At 43.1% G+C, this 17,500-nt stretch overlaps 2 protein-coding genes across 2 annotated transcripts in view; both read right to left on the bottom strand.

Moving 5' to 3' along the window:
* The window catches only part of LOC138950816 (multidrug resistance-associated protein 1-like), a 42,203-nt gene extending 26,634 nt beyond the window's left edge, over positions 1-15,569 (bottom strand). Inside the window, exons 1-9 of the mRNA XM_070322532.1 lie at positions 15,456-15,569; positions 13,510-14,292; positions 12,655-12,832; positions 6,402-6,588; positions 5,547-5,680; positions 3,884-4,021; positions 1,895-2,129; positions 870-1,078; positions 1-4 (exon numbers count right to left, since the gene is read on the bottom strand). The exon at positions 1-4 is cut by the window's left edge and continues 173 nt beyond it. Coding sequence (XP_070178633.1) covers positions 1-4; positions 870-1,078; positions 1,895-2,129; positions 3,884-4,021; positions 5,547-5,680; positions 6,402-6,588; positions 12,655-12,832; positions 13,510-14,228 — 1,804 coding nt within the window. The 5' untranslated portion in view covers positions 14,229-14,292; positions 15,456-15,569. The remainder of the gene's footprint in view (positions 5-869; positions 1,079-1,894; positions 2,130-3,883; positions 4,022-5,546; positions 5,681-6,401; positions 6,589-12,654; positions 12,833-13,509; positions 14,293-15,455) is intronic.
* A 185-nt stretch (positions 15,570-15,754) lies between these two features.
* LOC138949958 (multidrug resistance-associated protein 1-like) overlaps positions 15,755-17,500 on the bottom strand; it is a 15,991-nt gene continuing 14,245 nt past the window's right edge. Inside the window, exon 15 of the mRNA XM_070321741.1 lies at positions 15,755-15,885. Within this exon, the coding sequence (XP_070177842.1) occupies positions 15,755-15,885 (131 nt within the window). The remainder of the gene's footprint in view (positions 15,886-17,500) is intronic.

Below are 17,500 nucleotides of genomic sequence, written 5' to 3'. Positions count from 1 at the left end.
AACCCTGCATCAGTGTTGCATAATTGTGACCCTCCACCACGGAATGAGTCGCATGTCACCTTTGCATGATTTTCATATTTTTACATTTTGCTAAAGAGTTTTTAATGCTCTATCTAGGTGTGAAAACCGTTTTAGAAAAGAGCGAAAACTGTTTGAGTTATAAGCCTGTGACTAAGGTGACCCTCATACTGTTACCAGACACCCCCCGGACTTATAATTATTAAGCCTAGCGCAGAACCGCGCGAGGTGACATGCGACTCATTCCGTGGTGGAAGGTCACAATTATCGTCGATGTAATTCACCAACCTCGTATCTCAAATTTTGAGGTTTTGGAACTAAAACAGTTAGCTCCCTTATCTTGTTGCCCATGTGGTGAGAAACGCTCGTATCTCCAAAATTCATTGTAGTATTCCAGCGTAGTACTCCTAGTAGGATATCCTTATTTGGAAAATGCCAAGCGCAAAACTCCTCTCAATTCCCGTGCATTTCGTGCGTTTAAAAAAAAGCGTGGACAGCGCTCCAGTGTCAAACTGTTGCTGCACTTGTTTGGGCGTGGCTATAAGCATAGTGACATGAATTTGATTGGTCAGTATTTTTAGGAAAAGCACATGTTCTCAGCAAACAGAAAACAAAATATTGGAAGCGTGAGTCACGCTACCCAAAAATAAAATCTTTTTTTACATATATTTTTTTTTCTATAACTTTTTTCCCCATGGTTCATTCATCATCTGACATAACTTTTTAGCGAAATCTAACCATAAAATTATTGAAAAAAAAAATGTAGACGACCACCTTTACAGACCCCATATTCTCAGATTATTTGTGAAGTTCGTAAATCGGGGGTTTCACTGTATTTTTGATTTTCTCACCTTGACACACACCCTTCCACGCATTTTGAACATCTCCCCCAGCAACGCTGCCAGCAGAGACGACTTTCCTGCACCCACTGGCCCCACCACCGCCACCAGGGAACCGCGGGTCACGTGGACACTGACGTCATGGAGGCACGCGCCAAGGTCAAGGTTCCAGCTGAACGTTCCATTGTCAATGGACAGCACATGCCCTTGAGCTTCGTTTTCTGAAGTCAAGGTGAGAATGTTGCGGGAGCTTGATGTTGTATTGGGAAGAAAAGGTACTTCGCCGACTAAAGTGGGAAGGGGGGGGGTGAGGTAAGGGTGGGGTGGCGCTTTAAGTAGGGGGGGGGGGAGGAGAGGAGTAGGTAGCTAGAAAGAGAGAGAGAGAGAGAGAGAGAGAGAGAGAAAGAGAGAGAGAGAGAGAGAGAGAGAAAGAGAGAGAGAGACACAGAGAGAGACAGAGAGAGAGAGAGACACAGAGAGAGAGAGAGAGACAGAGAGAGAGAGAGACACAGAGAGAGACAGAGAGAGATAGAGAGAGACACAGAGAGAGAGACAGAGAGAGAGAGAGACAGAGACAGAGAGAGACATACAGAGAGAGAGACAAAGAGAGAGAGACAGAGAGAGAGAGAGACAGAGAGAGAGAGACATAGACAGAGAGAGAGACAGAGACAGAGAGACAAAGATACAAAGTGGGACAGGGGCAGAGGCTCATGAGACATAGTTTTACTTTAAACAAATATAAATAGTCTTCCCAGCAGAAGGCGTCTGTATCTTCTTGTTTTTATTGAACCTGTAATAGTTGTAGTAGCAAATTTTATAATGGCGTGTAAGTTGACTGGAAAAAAACGAAACAAAATAAAGAAAACCAACGCTGGAAACAACATCTGATAAACAAAGGGAAGTAAGCGCTCTAAATGCATACGACATGTGTAATGCAGAAAGTGGGAGTTGTTCGGAACCACTCTCCAGGCACCTGCGAGAATAACAAGCATTGAAATGAACAAGCGACTTTCCTCCAAGAAACCACACACACTCACCCATATGGTTGCAGTTTCTGCAGACATTATCCTCCTCAACTTCTGATTGGTTGAGGAATCGGTTCAGGCGACCAATGGAGACTGACGCTTTGATCATGTCACTCAAAAGGGGCGGGGCAGTGTTGATGGCAAAGCGAATGAGATTGAGGAAGGCCAAGGTCACGAAGGCGGTTTGAGGACGAAGGTAGTGCTCTGGGTCGGTGTAGATGTAGGTGATAAAGATGGCGAGAGAAATCTGAACAGCCATGTAACAGAAAAGCAGATTTCAAGGAACGGTAGAATAATATAGATACTAACAAACAAGCTTCGCTGTATGTTGGCCAACAGATAAATAGTGGGTAAAAAAGAGGAAAAAAACATACTTTAAAAAAAATACACATCCTCCTCTCCGTTTTCCTGGGGAAAACGTTTAGGCCAAAAAAAAAAAAAGGTCTGTTTACGGTAACATAGGCCAAAAAAATAGGGTCGGTAGGTCGGGATTTTTTTTTTTTTTTTTTTCCCCCAAAAACCATATTTTAACGTTATTTCGCCAAAAAAACAAGATTTTTTTTTTTTCCCCAAATGCCAAAAAAAAGTCTAGGGTCGCGCGAAAAAACTAGGGTCGGTCGGGTTACCGTAAACAGACCTATTTTTTGGGGGGGCCTTACAAGATTTAAGGTTCTATGAGCGAAATATTGATGTAGTATTGTATGTGCTGTCCTCGTATTGGTGAGTACAGAATTCTTTTTTTAATTTTTTTTTTAAACTTTGTTCAAACACCAACAGTGGCTTTGTTGTTACACCCCCGGTATAGGGGTGTGTATAGGATTCGGTCGATGTGTTTGTTTGTTTGTTTGTTTGTGTGTTTGTGTTCGCATATAGATCTCAAGAATGAACGGACCGATCGTCACCAAACTTGGTGAACAGGTTCTATACATTCCTGAGACGGTCCTTACAAAAATTGGGACCAGTCAAACACACGTAGGGAGTTATTGGTGGATTAAGATTCTACAAGGACTTATAGAGGGACATATTAATGGTCAAAGGGAAATAACCTTCTCAGTTGGTGGCAGTGAGAATGGTAAGGACGGGGGTGTTTTTCCTACCTCGGAGGAATTTCTTGTTTAAATTTAGTTTACAACAACAACAACAAAAGCAGCATTACATGACAAGTGACACTGCTAGGTAGCGAAAGAAAGAAAGAAAAGAAGAAAAGAGTCGCATGTCGACTAACGACAAGTTCTACAAACAAGAATCTCGCAAAATAATGACATTTTGAGAAGAAAAAAAGACTAAAGTACAACAACCAAACTAATAATCAAACAAACGAACAAATAATCAGAACATAAGAGAATTCATGCCTCAAAACTATCTAAAGTAGTTGGTAAGGTCAGGTTCACAACACTACTGTAGCAAGGTAACACCAAAAACTCAACAAGTACAAAACGCCCCTCCATCCCCCCTCCCCCCCACTATACCTCTCCATCGAACATATCTATTTTAACCCAGAGCAGGGGCGGAGCAGTTAAGCCCGCAGGGGGGGGGGGGGGGGTTACAACCTGGGATCCAGGGGCAACGCCCCGTTGAGAGGTCTGGAGCTGAAGAATTGTAGCTATTTTATAAACAATTTGTGGCTTATCCTTGATTTTATACATGATCAACTGGTGTCAGCAGCCCTTCATTATTATTTCTTTTAAAGTTAGTATTAAAAAAAGGCAATTTATCTTCACTGATATCTGCTCCCGACATCATATAGTATGGTTAGAAGGAAGACATGTCGCATAGGATTGGCAGTTAAAACTGTACAAAGATGATACTGATTAAACAATTACCTATTCCCCCGGCTTTACAGCCAGAAACAAGTACAACATTCACAGACAGAATTTTTGTTTTAAATTTTCTTTTTTTACAGCCGAGGGGGGGAGGGGGGGGAGGGGGGAGGAGGGGGGGTTCCGGAACCTCTGTAACCAACCCCCTAATCTGCCCCTGCAGAGAGCCATGTGCACTTACAATATATGGAGCCACTGTCCATGAAAAATGAAGGAAGACATCCCAGACTGCATTGCGAAACAAGACACGAAGCTCCCCCTCGCGGACCTTTTCAATTTTGTTCAAAAATGACGGCTCCCAAGCATACATTTTGAGAATCTGGTAAATACAAGAATCATCCTTATTATCATCAATAGCTCGCCCTGCAGTCCGGACTGACGATCTAACAGCGAACGACAAGGAAAAAGAAAGATAATCAATACCGTCATCGTCGTGGCCATCGTCGTGATCATCATCGTCATCATCATCATCATCATCATCATCATCATCATCATCATCATCATCATCATCATCATCATCATCATCATCATCACCGTCGTCGTCGTCGTCGTCGTCTTCCGTTGACATCTCGTCCTACTGCTTCTGTTACAATTTAAAACAAACTAATTCTTACCGTACATGAAATACATTCCTGGTAAAATCCAGTTCTTCGAAATGCAACCATTTTCGGCCACTCGAGTAACTGCTTTGAATCAGAACACTTAATTTTCATCCCATGTATAACGTCCGTTTTATGCAATGTCGAAACGGAGCTATCTATCTGAACCGTCAAGTCCAGGGGCGGATCACATCATTTTTAAGGGGGGGGGGGGGTTCCAAATTTCTTTTAGGAACATATCGACGACGCGAAGCGTGTAGTTGAGGGCGCGAAGAGTTCAAACCTCCTAGGGGGGTCCGAGGCCCCCCCCCCCCCCCCGGAAAATGTTGATAAAAATAAGTAAAACGGGGCAATCTGGTGCGATCTGAGCCAAGAAACGTCTTCTAATACACCTTTCAAAAAGTACATTTAAGAAGACATAACAAGGACATTTGACCAATCTGGTGCAACCTGAACCAACAGATTATCCAACTACTTTCCAAAACCGTCACTTAGAAGACAAAGGCCTGCTCTTAGGGGGTCCGGGGGCATGCCTCCCCCCGGAAAATGTTGATAAAAATCAAGGAAAATGGAGCAATCTGTCGTAATCTGAGCATCAGTTTTGCTTTATTTTCAAATTTATTTATTTCTTCTATTTTATTTTATTTTATTTTATTTTAGGCTAGGGGGGGTGTTCCGGAAACCCCGGAAACCCCCACTGGATCCGCTCCTGAAGTCGTTGTTCTCTCAGCACCTACATCCTCTCCGCAATCCACCTTCGCGCAATCTACATTCCGCAGCATACGTCAGACATAAGAACAACAAATGAAATATCACTTACGGAAGCATGCACTGTCATGACATAATTATGAAACCAGGTAAATTGACAAATGCGAGGCATCCGGTTATGTCGGTCTTTTCCGTCCATAGCTTTTATGTGTGAGTGTTTGAATGTTGGATGGTTCCCATCAGTAAATGATCAAGTGATTTGTTCACTGAAGCATAGTCTGCACCAGCCAGCAATGACCATTTGGGGGGGCTGGCAAAAACACGGTTTTGTATATGGGAACAATACCACGTCAGAATAGCGATATAAACGCAATTATCTGTTCAGCCTAGGAATAGGGCCCACTATTTTGACTCCAACAAGTCTAACGCGACTCGTCTTCGACACATCGGATTTATACTTGCCTCGTAATAACATCGGGCCTTATAATGCTACGCTGAAAACACACTAGCTGTAAATCGTGTACACGTGACTATAACCTTGATCCCGTTGAGAACTTCGTTGAGTATTTTGAGTCTGGAGTCCTTGAGTTCCATGAACTTCGTCCCACATTTCCTGAGCTCTCTGAGAATGAGGATGTTGGCTGGAATCATGACGAAGACAATAGCCAGACCTGGACAAAATATATCGCATCTTAGATTACTGAGCTACCACTGCCACTACGGCCACTCCTTTTACTAGGATGTCGATGACGACTGCTGTTATATGTACTACCACTACTGTTGTTGTTGTTGCTGTTTGTACTACAACTACTAATGTTGCTGCTACTACTACCAATACACTGTTGTTGCTGCTGTTTGTAATACAACTACTAATGTTGCTGCTACTACTACCACTACTGTTGTTGTTGTTGCTGTTTGTACTACAACTACTAATGTTGCTGCTACTACTACCAATACACTGTTGCTGTTTCTTTTACTTCTACTGCTGTTGTTGCTGCTGTTTGTAATACGTACTACTACTGCTACTACTACTACTTCTGCTGCTGCTACTGCTGCTGCTGCTTCTACTACTACTACTACTACTACTACTACTACTTTATGAACTAGTACTACTGCTCACGCTGCTACTAGTACTAATACTACTACCACCACCACCACATCCACAATCGTAACTACAACTACTTCTACTGCTACTATGACATCTAGTAGTATTAGTAGTAGCAGTAGTAGTAGCAGTACTATTACTACTACTATACTACTGCTACTACTAAAACTACTACTACTACTACAACAGCAATTACAACTACTACTGCTACTACTACAACCACCACTACTACCACTACTACTACTACTACTACTACCACTACTGCTAATGTTTAACTACAAGCTGACCAGCCAAGAGGGAGGGCCCCAGGATGACGTAGAGGAGGACGAGACAGACGACCAGCTCCACAGGGCCTGACCACAGCAGGTACAGGGACGTGGTCATCTCCTCCAGGTGTTGCGCGTCCACACTCATCAGGTTGACCATCTCCCCTGCCGTACTGTCCTGGCGTGACGACACGTCCAGCCTGAGTGCCTGGAACCATCAAAGACACTTTCATTCATGAGATCAGGATATGCATTTAACAATGTGCCCATGATTATCATTCTTCTGTATGCTGTGCTGTCTTGGCGTGACGACACGTCCAGCCTGAGTGCCTGGAACCATCAAGGACACTTTCAGTCATGAGTTCAGGATATGCATTCAACAATGTGCCCATGATTCTACTTCTTCTGTATGCTGTGCTGTCTTGGCGTGACGACACGTCCAGCCTGAGTGCCTGGAACCATCAAGGACACTTTCAGTCATGAGATCAGGATATGCATTCAACAATGTGCCCATGATTCTTCTTCTTCTGTATGCTGTGCTGTCCTGGCGTGACGACACGTCCAGCCTGAGTGCCTGGAACCACCAAGAACACTTTCATTCGTGAGTTCAGGATCTGCATTCAATAATGTGACCAGGGCTGAGATGTACGAACCGAAAGTGGATGCCACCCCGAACGGGAGAGAACAAATCGCGGGTTGTGATTCGTTGAAATGACAACACATCTCAGTTTCAACCAATCCAACACTGCGGGTGGCCCCCGTTTGGGTGGTCACTTTGTCGTGCATCTCGGCCCTGGATTCTACTTCTTCTGTATTCATGGGATGAAGCTGTTCTGGGGTGATGACACGTCCAGCCTGAGTGCCTGGAACCATTAAGAACAATTCCATTCATGAGTTCAGGATCTTATTTGAAGAATGTGACTATGATTCTACTTCTTCTGTATGCTGTGCTGTCTTGGCGTGACGACACGTCCAGCCTGAGTGCCTGGAACCACCAAGGACACTTTCATTCATGAGTTCAAGATCTGCATTCAACAATGTGACCATGATTCTTCTTCTTCTGTATGCTGTGCTGTCTTGGCGTGACGACACGTCCAGCCTGAGTGCCTGGAACCACCAAGGACACTTTCATTCATGAGTTCAAGATCTGCATTCAACAATGTGACTATGATTCTACTTCTTCTGTATGCTGTGCTGTCTTGGCGTGACGACACGTCCAGCCTGAGTGCCTGGAACCATTAAGAACAATTCCATTCATGAGTTCAGGATCTTATTTGAAGAATGTGACTATGATTCTACTTCTTCTGTATGCTGTGCTGTCTTGGCGTGACGACACGTCCAGCCTGAGTGCCTGGAACCACCAAGGACACTTTCATTCATGAGTTCAAGATCTGCATTCAACAATGTGACCATGATTCTTCTTCTTCCGTATTAATTGGCTGAATCTGTCCTGGTGTGATGACATGTCCAGCCTTCGTGCCTGGAACCACAAGAACAATGTTTGGTTTTGATTATGTGGCATCTGCTTGAGAAAGTAGATATTTTGGAAGGTATGAAATGCAAATGGCGGCCATGATTATTATTTTGCTGATATCTACTTCCTCTAGCAGATAATCGAAACCAAACATGCGAACACGGGTACATAAGGATGTAGACAAACGGTTGCGGTGATACCCTCCAAATATGTTCAAATTAGTCACAGTATGAACCTTAATCGGAAAAAATAATTACTTCATTCATTAGCGACTATTACGCGTTTGATCTGGTTATACACAGTGAGCCTTATATCAAAAGAAACTGCAGAGTCTTTGGAACACAACGGTATCATAATCAAGAGCAGGGGCGGACGAGGGGGGGGGGGTTCTGGGGTTTCCGGAACCCCCCCCCCCCCAGCCAAAAAATAAAAATATTTTTGTGTGTTTCTTTGGGTTGAGTTTCAATGTTTGGGGTATTAATCAGCGACACAATCTGCTGCCTGAAACTGGTAATGATCATCCTCAGAATGCACCAGATTGCACCATTTTGCATCTTTTTTTTCAAAATTTTCCGGGGGGGCATGCCCCCGGACACCCCTAGCAAGCTAGGCGCTTCGCGCCGTCGGCTCGGCGCTTCGCGCCTTCACACCCATATCTTCACAATATACTTTTGGAACCCCCCCCCCCCCCATAAAATGAACTGATCTGCCCCTGAAGAGTACTGGTCAAGAAACAAAGACGCCCGATGCCATTGAAAACTGTGACTTTTGTACATATTAGTTGACTTAACCTCCACCTTAAGGATCTTATTTTCAGAATGTGACCGTGATTCTTCTCGGTCTCGGAGGATCACTCTCTGTCTCGATCTATGTAAAATGTCATATTTTGTTCAAAATTACAAATGTCGTATAATACCATTACCTTTATACACACGGCAGAAGTAAGACAGGTACGGACACGCAGACCCGGTGTAACACGAGAAAATTACTCCCACGAGATTTTTACTCCGGAGTAAACATTTCGTACGAAAATGTTACTCCCTTTACGAAAAAAGTACTCTCCCATTATACGAGAAAATTACTCCCCACGACAGGTGAGTTACGAGTGAACATTTCGTACAAAAATGTTACTCCCCTGACGAATAAACATTGAATAAATGACTTCACCCTAACACGAGCAATTTAACTTTCCATGCCATGTGTACGAAGTTGTTACTCCCTTGTCCCCTGTTAGTCTTAATAATAATAATAATAATAATAATAATAAGAACATTTATATAGCGCTAAATCAAAAACTTTCGTTAAAAAGGCTTGCTCTAAGCGCTTGACATCTAAACTAAAACGTCATTCACACTCTTTACAATGATGTACAAGAACTTCATGTCACACTCTTTCATTCAGTATAGCACCATTCACACAGTTGTTATTCTGTACAAGACAATAAGTTAGTCTAACATTTAGAATGTTCATAAGATGAAAACAAGAGAAAACCAGACTGATTAAAACAACTGCTTAGTGCTAACAAAGCATGAATCTTAATGATAACGTAATACATGTTTAACTGTTAAGACCATAAAAAAAACCTATATGCTAAAATAACTTCGAACTTTTAAGAACTTCTTATAAGATACACAGCACATCTAGATAAACACCAGAATGATAAAACAAAAGGCAACTCGTTAAAACTATTAAATGCATCAATGTCTAAAACACGAAAGACTCAAATATAAGATACACAATTCTCTAAAATTGTTTATTAAAACTGAAACCGACCTGCTCAAAGTAAACCATACCCACCCCCTCCCTACCCACCCCCAACCCTCCTCCTACACTAAATACTAATTATTTCTACTCTTAACTTCCCAACTACACGTTATCCATAAACTATGCACAGGAACATGTGTGTCAGCATTATGTGGCACCGACATGACTTGTGCATATCTAGCCTACAGCTAAGGGTTAAAGTTAAAGGACTACTGCAGTGAAAAATTATATTTATAATAATTTAAAACAAAAGACAAAAATAACAAGCTGAATAGAGATGGAACCGTTACAGAACAGGATGGCAAAATGTTGCGACTTTAGGAGTTGTGTTTCAGGAAGAGGTGAGTTTTGAGTGCTCGCTTGAATGACTGTACTGACTGAGAGTGGCGAATGTGAGAGGGGAGAGAGTTCCATTGAGTAGATGCGCAAAATGCAAAAGTGCGTTGTCCATATGCTTTTGATTTTGTGTGTGGGATGACTAGGGTGCGGCTATCAGAAGAGGAGCGGAGTTGTCTAGCAGGAGTGTATACAGTGAGAAGTTCAGAGAAATAAGCAGGAGACGAGGCAGAGAAGAAGTGAAAGCAGAGAGTGGACAGTTTGTATTCAATGCGGGCTTGGATGGGTAACCAGTGGAGTGTGCGGCGAAGTGGTGTGACATGATCTTTTTTTCGTGCTTTGAGGATCAGGCGTGCTGCAGAATTTTGAACTTTCTGTAGTTTGTGCAGGAGGTAGAGTGGACAGCCAGAGAGAAGAGAGTTACAGTAGTCAAGTTTAGAAAGAACAAGAGAGCAGACTAGAGTGTTTGTAGTTTGAACGGACAGAGTATGGCGGATGGTTGCGATCTTGCGGAGTTCAAAGTATGCGGACCTACAGATGTTGGAGATGTGCTTGTTGAGTGTCATGTCTGAGGAGATGGTGAAGCCGAGGTTTCTAGCTGAAGAAGAGAAAGAGATGTCGGTATTGCCTACTTGGACAGACGAAGGTTGAGAATTTGGGAACTTAGTGGACTTTTTCATGCACAGAAGTGCCTCTGTCTTATCATCATTTAGTTTTAACTTATTTTCTACCATCCATGACTTAACATCTAAGATACAGGTCTGAATGGTCTGGATGGCGGCATGTGTCTCAGCGGGGGAACTAGGCTTATACAACTGGGTATCATCAGCAAAAGACTGGTTTGAAACGGAATGATTTTGAATGAGGGCAGACAAGGGTTTGGTATACATAATGAAGAGGACGGGGCCAAGTACAGAGCCTTGAGGGACACCGAAAACAAGGGGGGCTGGGGCTGATCTCTGGCCATCGACAAGCACAGCCTGAGTTCTGTCCGTAAGGTAGGACTCAAACCATGCCAGCGCTGGACCAGAGATGCCATACAAGGTCTGGAGCCTGCTCAGCAGTGTGACATGATCTATTGTGTCAAACGCTGCCGAGAGGTCCAGTAGGGTGAGCACAGACACATCACCACCATCCAGAGCAGACAGAATGTCGTTGGTCACCTTGAGCAGGGCAGTCTCAGTACAGTGAGAAGGACGGTATGCTGACTGAGAATGCGAGATCAGATCATGAGTGTTCAAATACACTAACAGCTGCTTTAAAACTACTTTCTCAATGATCTTTGACAAAAATGAAAGGTTAGAAACAGGGCGGTAGTTCTTTAAGACATTTACATCGAGATTGGATTTCTTAAGGAGCGGTTTCACAAGTGCAGTTTTGAACAATGATGGAAAAACACCAGACAACAGGCTATCATTAACAATCTGGGTGAGAACAGGCAACAGAAGATCAAGGTTTTCAACAAGTAATGGTGTGGGCAATGCATCAAGTGGACAAGTTGTAGGTTTGGATTTCAAAATAATCTCTCTAAGGTCCTTCTCACTGACTTTCTGGAATGCTAAAAACGTACAGGCAGGGGAAGCATCAACATGAGTGGGTGCAGCAGAATTAACAGCTAGCGTGTCAAGTTCTGATCTAATATCAGCTACTTTCTGGATGAAAAAATCACTAAAAACATCAGGCAGCTCACTAACAGGAAATACAGTGGGGAGTGGGGACACCTTAGTGCGGCCAGTCTTGGTGGTGGAAGGGTTGGAGGGAGGGTAGCGCGACATTCGTTTGCGCGAGATCACAATCATTATTGGCAGTATCCCTTCGCCCGCATCCCATTTTAGCATACGAGATTTTTACTGGAAGTAAAAAAAAATGGGGAGTAAAAATTTCGTGAAGGGAGTATTTTTTTCGTGCCTTGGGGAGTTCTTTTCTCGTATGAAAAATTTACTCGGAGTAAGAATTTCGTACGAAATTTTTACTCCGGAGTACATTTTTCGTGGAGTAAAAATTTCGTGTTACACCGGCCAGACAGCCCGAGAGGTGGTAGACCTGTTTGTCCAGAACGGAGCGTATCACAGTGGACAAGAACAGCAGAGCGCAATGCAGGTAATAACCCAAATATCGTATAATACAGGGTGACCCAAAAAAAAGAGTACCCAAACAAAACGTCATAAATTGAACAAAAATAAAGCAATCTTCATAAAATGTATTTACACACACAAGTAGCCTCTGCATAATTTCAACAGAAAATGTTAGCGTTCTAGCTTGTCTTTCAGGAAAGTTATGCTCATTCTACAGAACATGCTCCAAATGGCCTCCCCCGGATTTAAATCCCCCAGATTTCTATCTTTGGGGGTTCCTGAAAGACAACGTCTACAGGAACAACCCACAGACAATCGCAGAACTCAAGCGAGCCATCACAACAACCATTCGCGGAATCTCGCAACAGGAGTGTGTGCGGGTGATTGATAACTTTGCGCGGCGAGTTCAAGTTTGCCTGAATCGGCGCGGAGGCCATTTGGAGCATGTTCTGTAGAATGAGCATAACTTTCCTGAAAGACAAGCTAGAACGCTAAAATTTTCTGTGCAAATCATGCAGAGGCTACTAGTGTGTGTAAATAAATGTTATGAAGATTGCTTTATTTTTGTACAATTTATGACGTTTTGTTTGGGTACTCTTTTTTGGGGGTCACCCTGTATCATTACCTTTCTATACACGGCAGAAGTAACACAGGTACGGACACGCAGACCCAGACAGCCCGAGAGGTGGTAGACCTGTTTGTCCAGAACTGAGCGTATCACAGTGGACAAGAACAGCAAAGCGCAATACAGGTACCCCCTCCACGGCGGGGCTTGGCTGTCCTCGATAAACTCTATCAGCAGTCTGCACACAAAAAAAGAAAAATATAACAGACAGAAGAACATAGCTATACAGTGTGCTCAGAGAGAGAGGGGAGGGGGGGTGCACACAGGCCCTTCCGGCTAAAATAAAAACAAACTATGTTTGTTTGTTACTTGGGAATTTGGTTATATGATTCCGCAGCAATTTCTAAGCTCAGATGGCACCATGGCTGATCGAGGTGCTCGACAAAGTTAGCACCCAAACTGGAGCCACCCGCAGTGTTGGATTGGTTGAAACTGAGCTGTGGAGTGATTTCAACGAATCAGAACCCGCGGTTCGTTCTCTCCCGTTTGGGTGGCACCCACTTTCTGTTCGCGCACCCCAGCCCTGATAACACCATTTTGCTTCTTCGGACAAAACCATTTTTCGAACCCCCCTAGCTGGATCGGGCGCGCTGTGCACCCTCGATTTACAATGTTAAATTCTAAGTGCAGTATCCATGTTGATGGCCCGTGTCACCACTGTGGCACGTAAAAGACCTCGGTCGTTCTGCCATAAGCGCAGGTGGCTGATTACATCTAAACACGCATACACGTAGGTGGCGCGACTCTGTTGCTGCTAGCTTTCCACTGGCAGGAAGCGACCCAACTTTCCCAGCGATGGGACAATAAAGTATTGAGTATACGTAATGAGAATGAAAACGGGAAATACACACTCACCCCACAAGTAGCGGGTTGCTCAGCAGCAGAAACAGGAGACAGAGTTCCCACACTTGAATCGCCACCGCCTCCACGCCAAACGTCTTCCACAATACCTTCAGCAACGACACCTCAGCATTCTTCACCCTCTCCTTCTTATTTTCCTTTCGTCCGTCATCCCTTTCATCGTCACTTTTCATCGAGGATGTTTCATCACGCAACACAGTTCTGTTCGTCCATCCGTTTGAATCGTCCGTTTTCGCCGACACCGTTTCATCGTCCAGCAAAGTTCTGTTCGTCCGTCCGTTTGAATCGTCCGTTTTCGCCGACACCGTTTTATCGTTCAGCAAAGTTCTGTTGGTTAATCTGTCGTTGTTTTTATCGTCCGTTTTCATCGACGATGTTTCCTCTCCCAACACGGTTCTGTTCGTCCATCCGTTTGAATCGTCCGTTTTCACCGGCACCGTTTCATCGTTCAGCAAAGTTCTGTTTGTGAATCCGTCATCGACTTTATCAGTCTTTTTCATGGACGATGTTTTAGCGTTCAGAAGAGTTCTGTTCGTCAATGCGTTGCCGTTTTTGTGCAACGAAGAGTTATCGTTTTCTTTCCTGATAGTCATCGATGTTTCCTCGCTCAGCTCGTCGGAAGAGTCGTCGTCTGAGAAGAGAGTGTTGTTGTCTAAAAGCGGGTGTGTGTCGTGGTTGCTGTCGCTAGTGTTCAAAGGAGTGTAGGTGTGCATTTTGATGTGGGTTCGATGTTTTCGTCGTCGTCGTCGTCGTTTGATTGAGGTTGTTGATTTTGTTCTGGAATAAAAGGTAAAGAGACAGATAGTTTTAACATTATTAGAGAAGACATTTCGATTAAAGCTGATAAAAAAAAAACACGCACCCAGGCCAGCATGCACGCTTGCAAGCATGCACGCACGCACGCACGCACGCACGCACAAACACACATACACACACACACACACACACACACACACACACACACACACACACACACACACACACACACACATACACACACACACACACACACACACACACACACAAAACGGCAGCTTCGCCGGTCGGAGATACATTTTAATATTGTAACGTCGTAAAAAAAACAAGTCGCGTAAGGCGAAAATACAATATTTAGTCAAGTAGCTGCCATTTTTCAGCAAGACCGTATACTCGTAGCATCGTCAGTCCACCGCTCATGGCAAAGGCAGTGAAATTGACAAGAAGAGCGGGGTAGTAGTTGCGCTAAGAAGGATAGCACGCTTTTCTGTACCTCTCTTTGTTTTAACTTTCTGAGCGTGTTTTTAATCCAAACATATCATATCTATATGTTTTTGGAATCAGGAACCGACAAGGAATAAGATGAAAGTGTTTTTAAATTGATTTGGACAATTTAATTTTGATAATAATTTTTATATATTTAATTTTCAGAGCTTGTTTTTAATCCGAATATAACATATTTATATGTTTTTGGAATCAGCAAATGATGGAAAATAAGATAAACGTAAATTTGGATCGTTTTATAAATTTTTATTTTTTTTTACAATTTTCAGATTTTTAATGACCAAAGTCATTAATCAATTTTTAAGCCACCACGCTGAAATGCAATACCGAAGTCCGGGCTTCGTCGAAGAGTACTTGACCAAAATTTGAACCAATTTGGTTGAAAAATGAGGGCGTGACAGTGCCGCCTCAACTTTCACGAAAAGCCGGATATGACGTCATCAAAGACATTTATCAAAAAAATGAAAAAAACGTTCGGGGATTTCATACCCAGGAACTCTCATGTCAAATTTCATAAAGATCGGTCCAGTAGTTTAGTCTGAATCGCTCCACACACACACACACACGCACACACACACACACGCACGCACATACACCACGACCCTCGTTTCGATTCCCCCTCGATGTTAAAATATTTAGTCAAAACTTGACTAAATATAAAAAGTAGGCGGAAGGTTCACCTGTTCTGTCTGTGTGTGCGAGACCAGTTCTGGAGAAAGCGGAGCACATCGCTGGAGGCTTTTTGGTCAGGGTGAAGGTCATGTACTGTGACCTCTGTCAGCGGTGACCTGTACCCCTCTCTCATCAGTCTGTGCAAACAAACCAACAGCCGTGAATATACAGGACGGACTGACAAACACATTCGCATGCACACATATTCGCAGGCATGTGCACAAGTACGTGCGCATACACGGACACTATCACGCACGCACACGTCATCATCATCGTCGTCGTCGTCGTCGTCGTCGTTATTGTTGTCCTAGTTCTCATCATCATCATCATCATCATCATAATCATCATCGTCATCGTCGTAGTCATCATCGTCGTCGTAATCATCATCATCATCGTCGTCGTCGTCGTCATTGTCATCATCATTATAAGCATGATTATCTTCAGAAAAGATGTCATACCTGTTCATCCACCAGAATGTTAGCCCGGAGAGGACAGAGGCCTCTGGCTCTGCACACCTTGGCTAAACAACGACAAAAGAAAACCGAAGGGTTATGAAGATGTTTGTAAATCACAAATGGAAGGTTTTTTTGGCTCACGTAAGTGTAGCCTATGCGATCGTAACTTTGTCTGTCTGTGCGTGCGTGCGTATGTGCGTATGTGCGTGCGTGCGTGCGTGCGTGTGTATGTCTGTGGTAGAAACTCTAACATTTGAAGACGTCACATTACATTGACGTCACATTATGACGTAAGAGGGTTAGACGTCACGCGAAGGAAGTACTGAAAGTCTCGGTCATTATTATTTTGAGCGGGTCGAGACTAGTTGGCAGTCGTGTCCCTGTAAGTAGGCTACATGCAGACAGACAGATCTAGATCTAGTGTCTCGCTTTCTTGCACAGTTTCACCTATGCTCTTTCTCTCTGTGTGTGTGTGTTTGTGTGTGTGTGTGTGTGTGTCTGTCTGTGTGTGTGTGTGTGTACATGTGTGTCTGTGTGTGTGACGGAGTGATTGAGTTTGTGTTACTGTTTGTCGATTTCTTACGTGAGCCTTGATGGCTTCGCCTCTTGTTAATGTATGGAGAGGACAAAAACCTCTTAAGACCACACATGCACTCATGCTCGCATATACGCACTAATACAAGCATATTTTACCAATGAAGCGCAACAGAAAGCAAACACATACACAATCAAACAAACAAACAAATAAAAGCCTAGATTACTGCTAATCAAAACCAAATCCAAACCGAAACGGACCGGAACAAAAGCACACAAAAAACTGCAATACGATACAAAAACAATGCAATACGTTGCATAGCAGATCATACTACATTGGGTAATATTGACGGACTGTGTGATGATATCTTCTGCTATGGTCTGTTGAGACAGTGATATCAAAATCTCAACCCCGGTCTCGATTTTGATATCACTGTCTCAACAGACCAATGTTAGATATATTGCTAATTCTCTGGACATTTTGTATTTACTGTAAAGAAATTACAAAAGTATTTGTCTCAGTTTTGGCTGTTCCATATCCTTCCCTCTGATTATTATTTCTTTTTGTTCACTCTTTTCTTGTACTTTTCAGTATTTAAAAATGTCTTTTCTTTCAAAAGGTCTTTAGTCACTTGCTCAACTAAATTCTGGGATCATTACATTCTCGTATATACTGTATTTGTTTGTTTTTAAATTTAGGTGTTTTTGTTTTTGAAGTGGGGAAGCAATAAAGAGGTCGTCGATATCAAAACTGATATCGACGGACATGTCGTCGATATCACTTTTACAATGAGCTCAGTTTTGCCCAATTGACCAATGGAAATCCACGTAACATATGAAATAGCAATATTATATCATACCACACCATAGCACCGTCGCGATATAACCCTTCGTGGTTGAAAACGACGTTAAACACCAAATAAATAAAGAAAGAACACCATAACATACAAAGCAGATCATGGCACACCATAGCACAGCATATCATAGTATCGCATATCTAGCATATCATAGCATAGCATATATAGCATATCATAGCATAGCAAAGCATAGCATATATTGCATAT

Source organism: Littorina saxatilis, linkage group LG16, assembly GCF_037325665.1.
Source record: "Littorina saxatilis isolate snail1 linkage group LG16, US_GU_Lsax_2.0, whole genome shotgun sequence".
In the NCBI taxonomy this organism is placed as follows: Eukaryota; Metazoa; Mollusca; class Gastropoda; order Littorinimorpha; family Littorinidae; genus Littorina; species Littorina saxatilis.
Note: the sequence above shows the minus strand (reverse complement) of the source record. Positions and strands in the feature narration are given on the sequence as shown.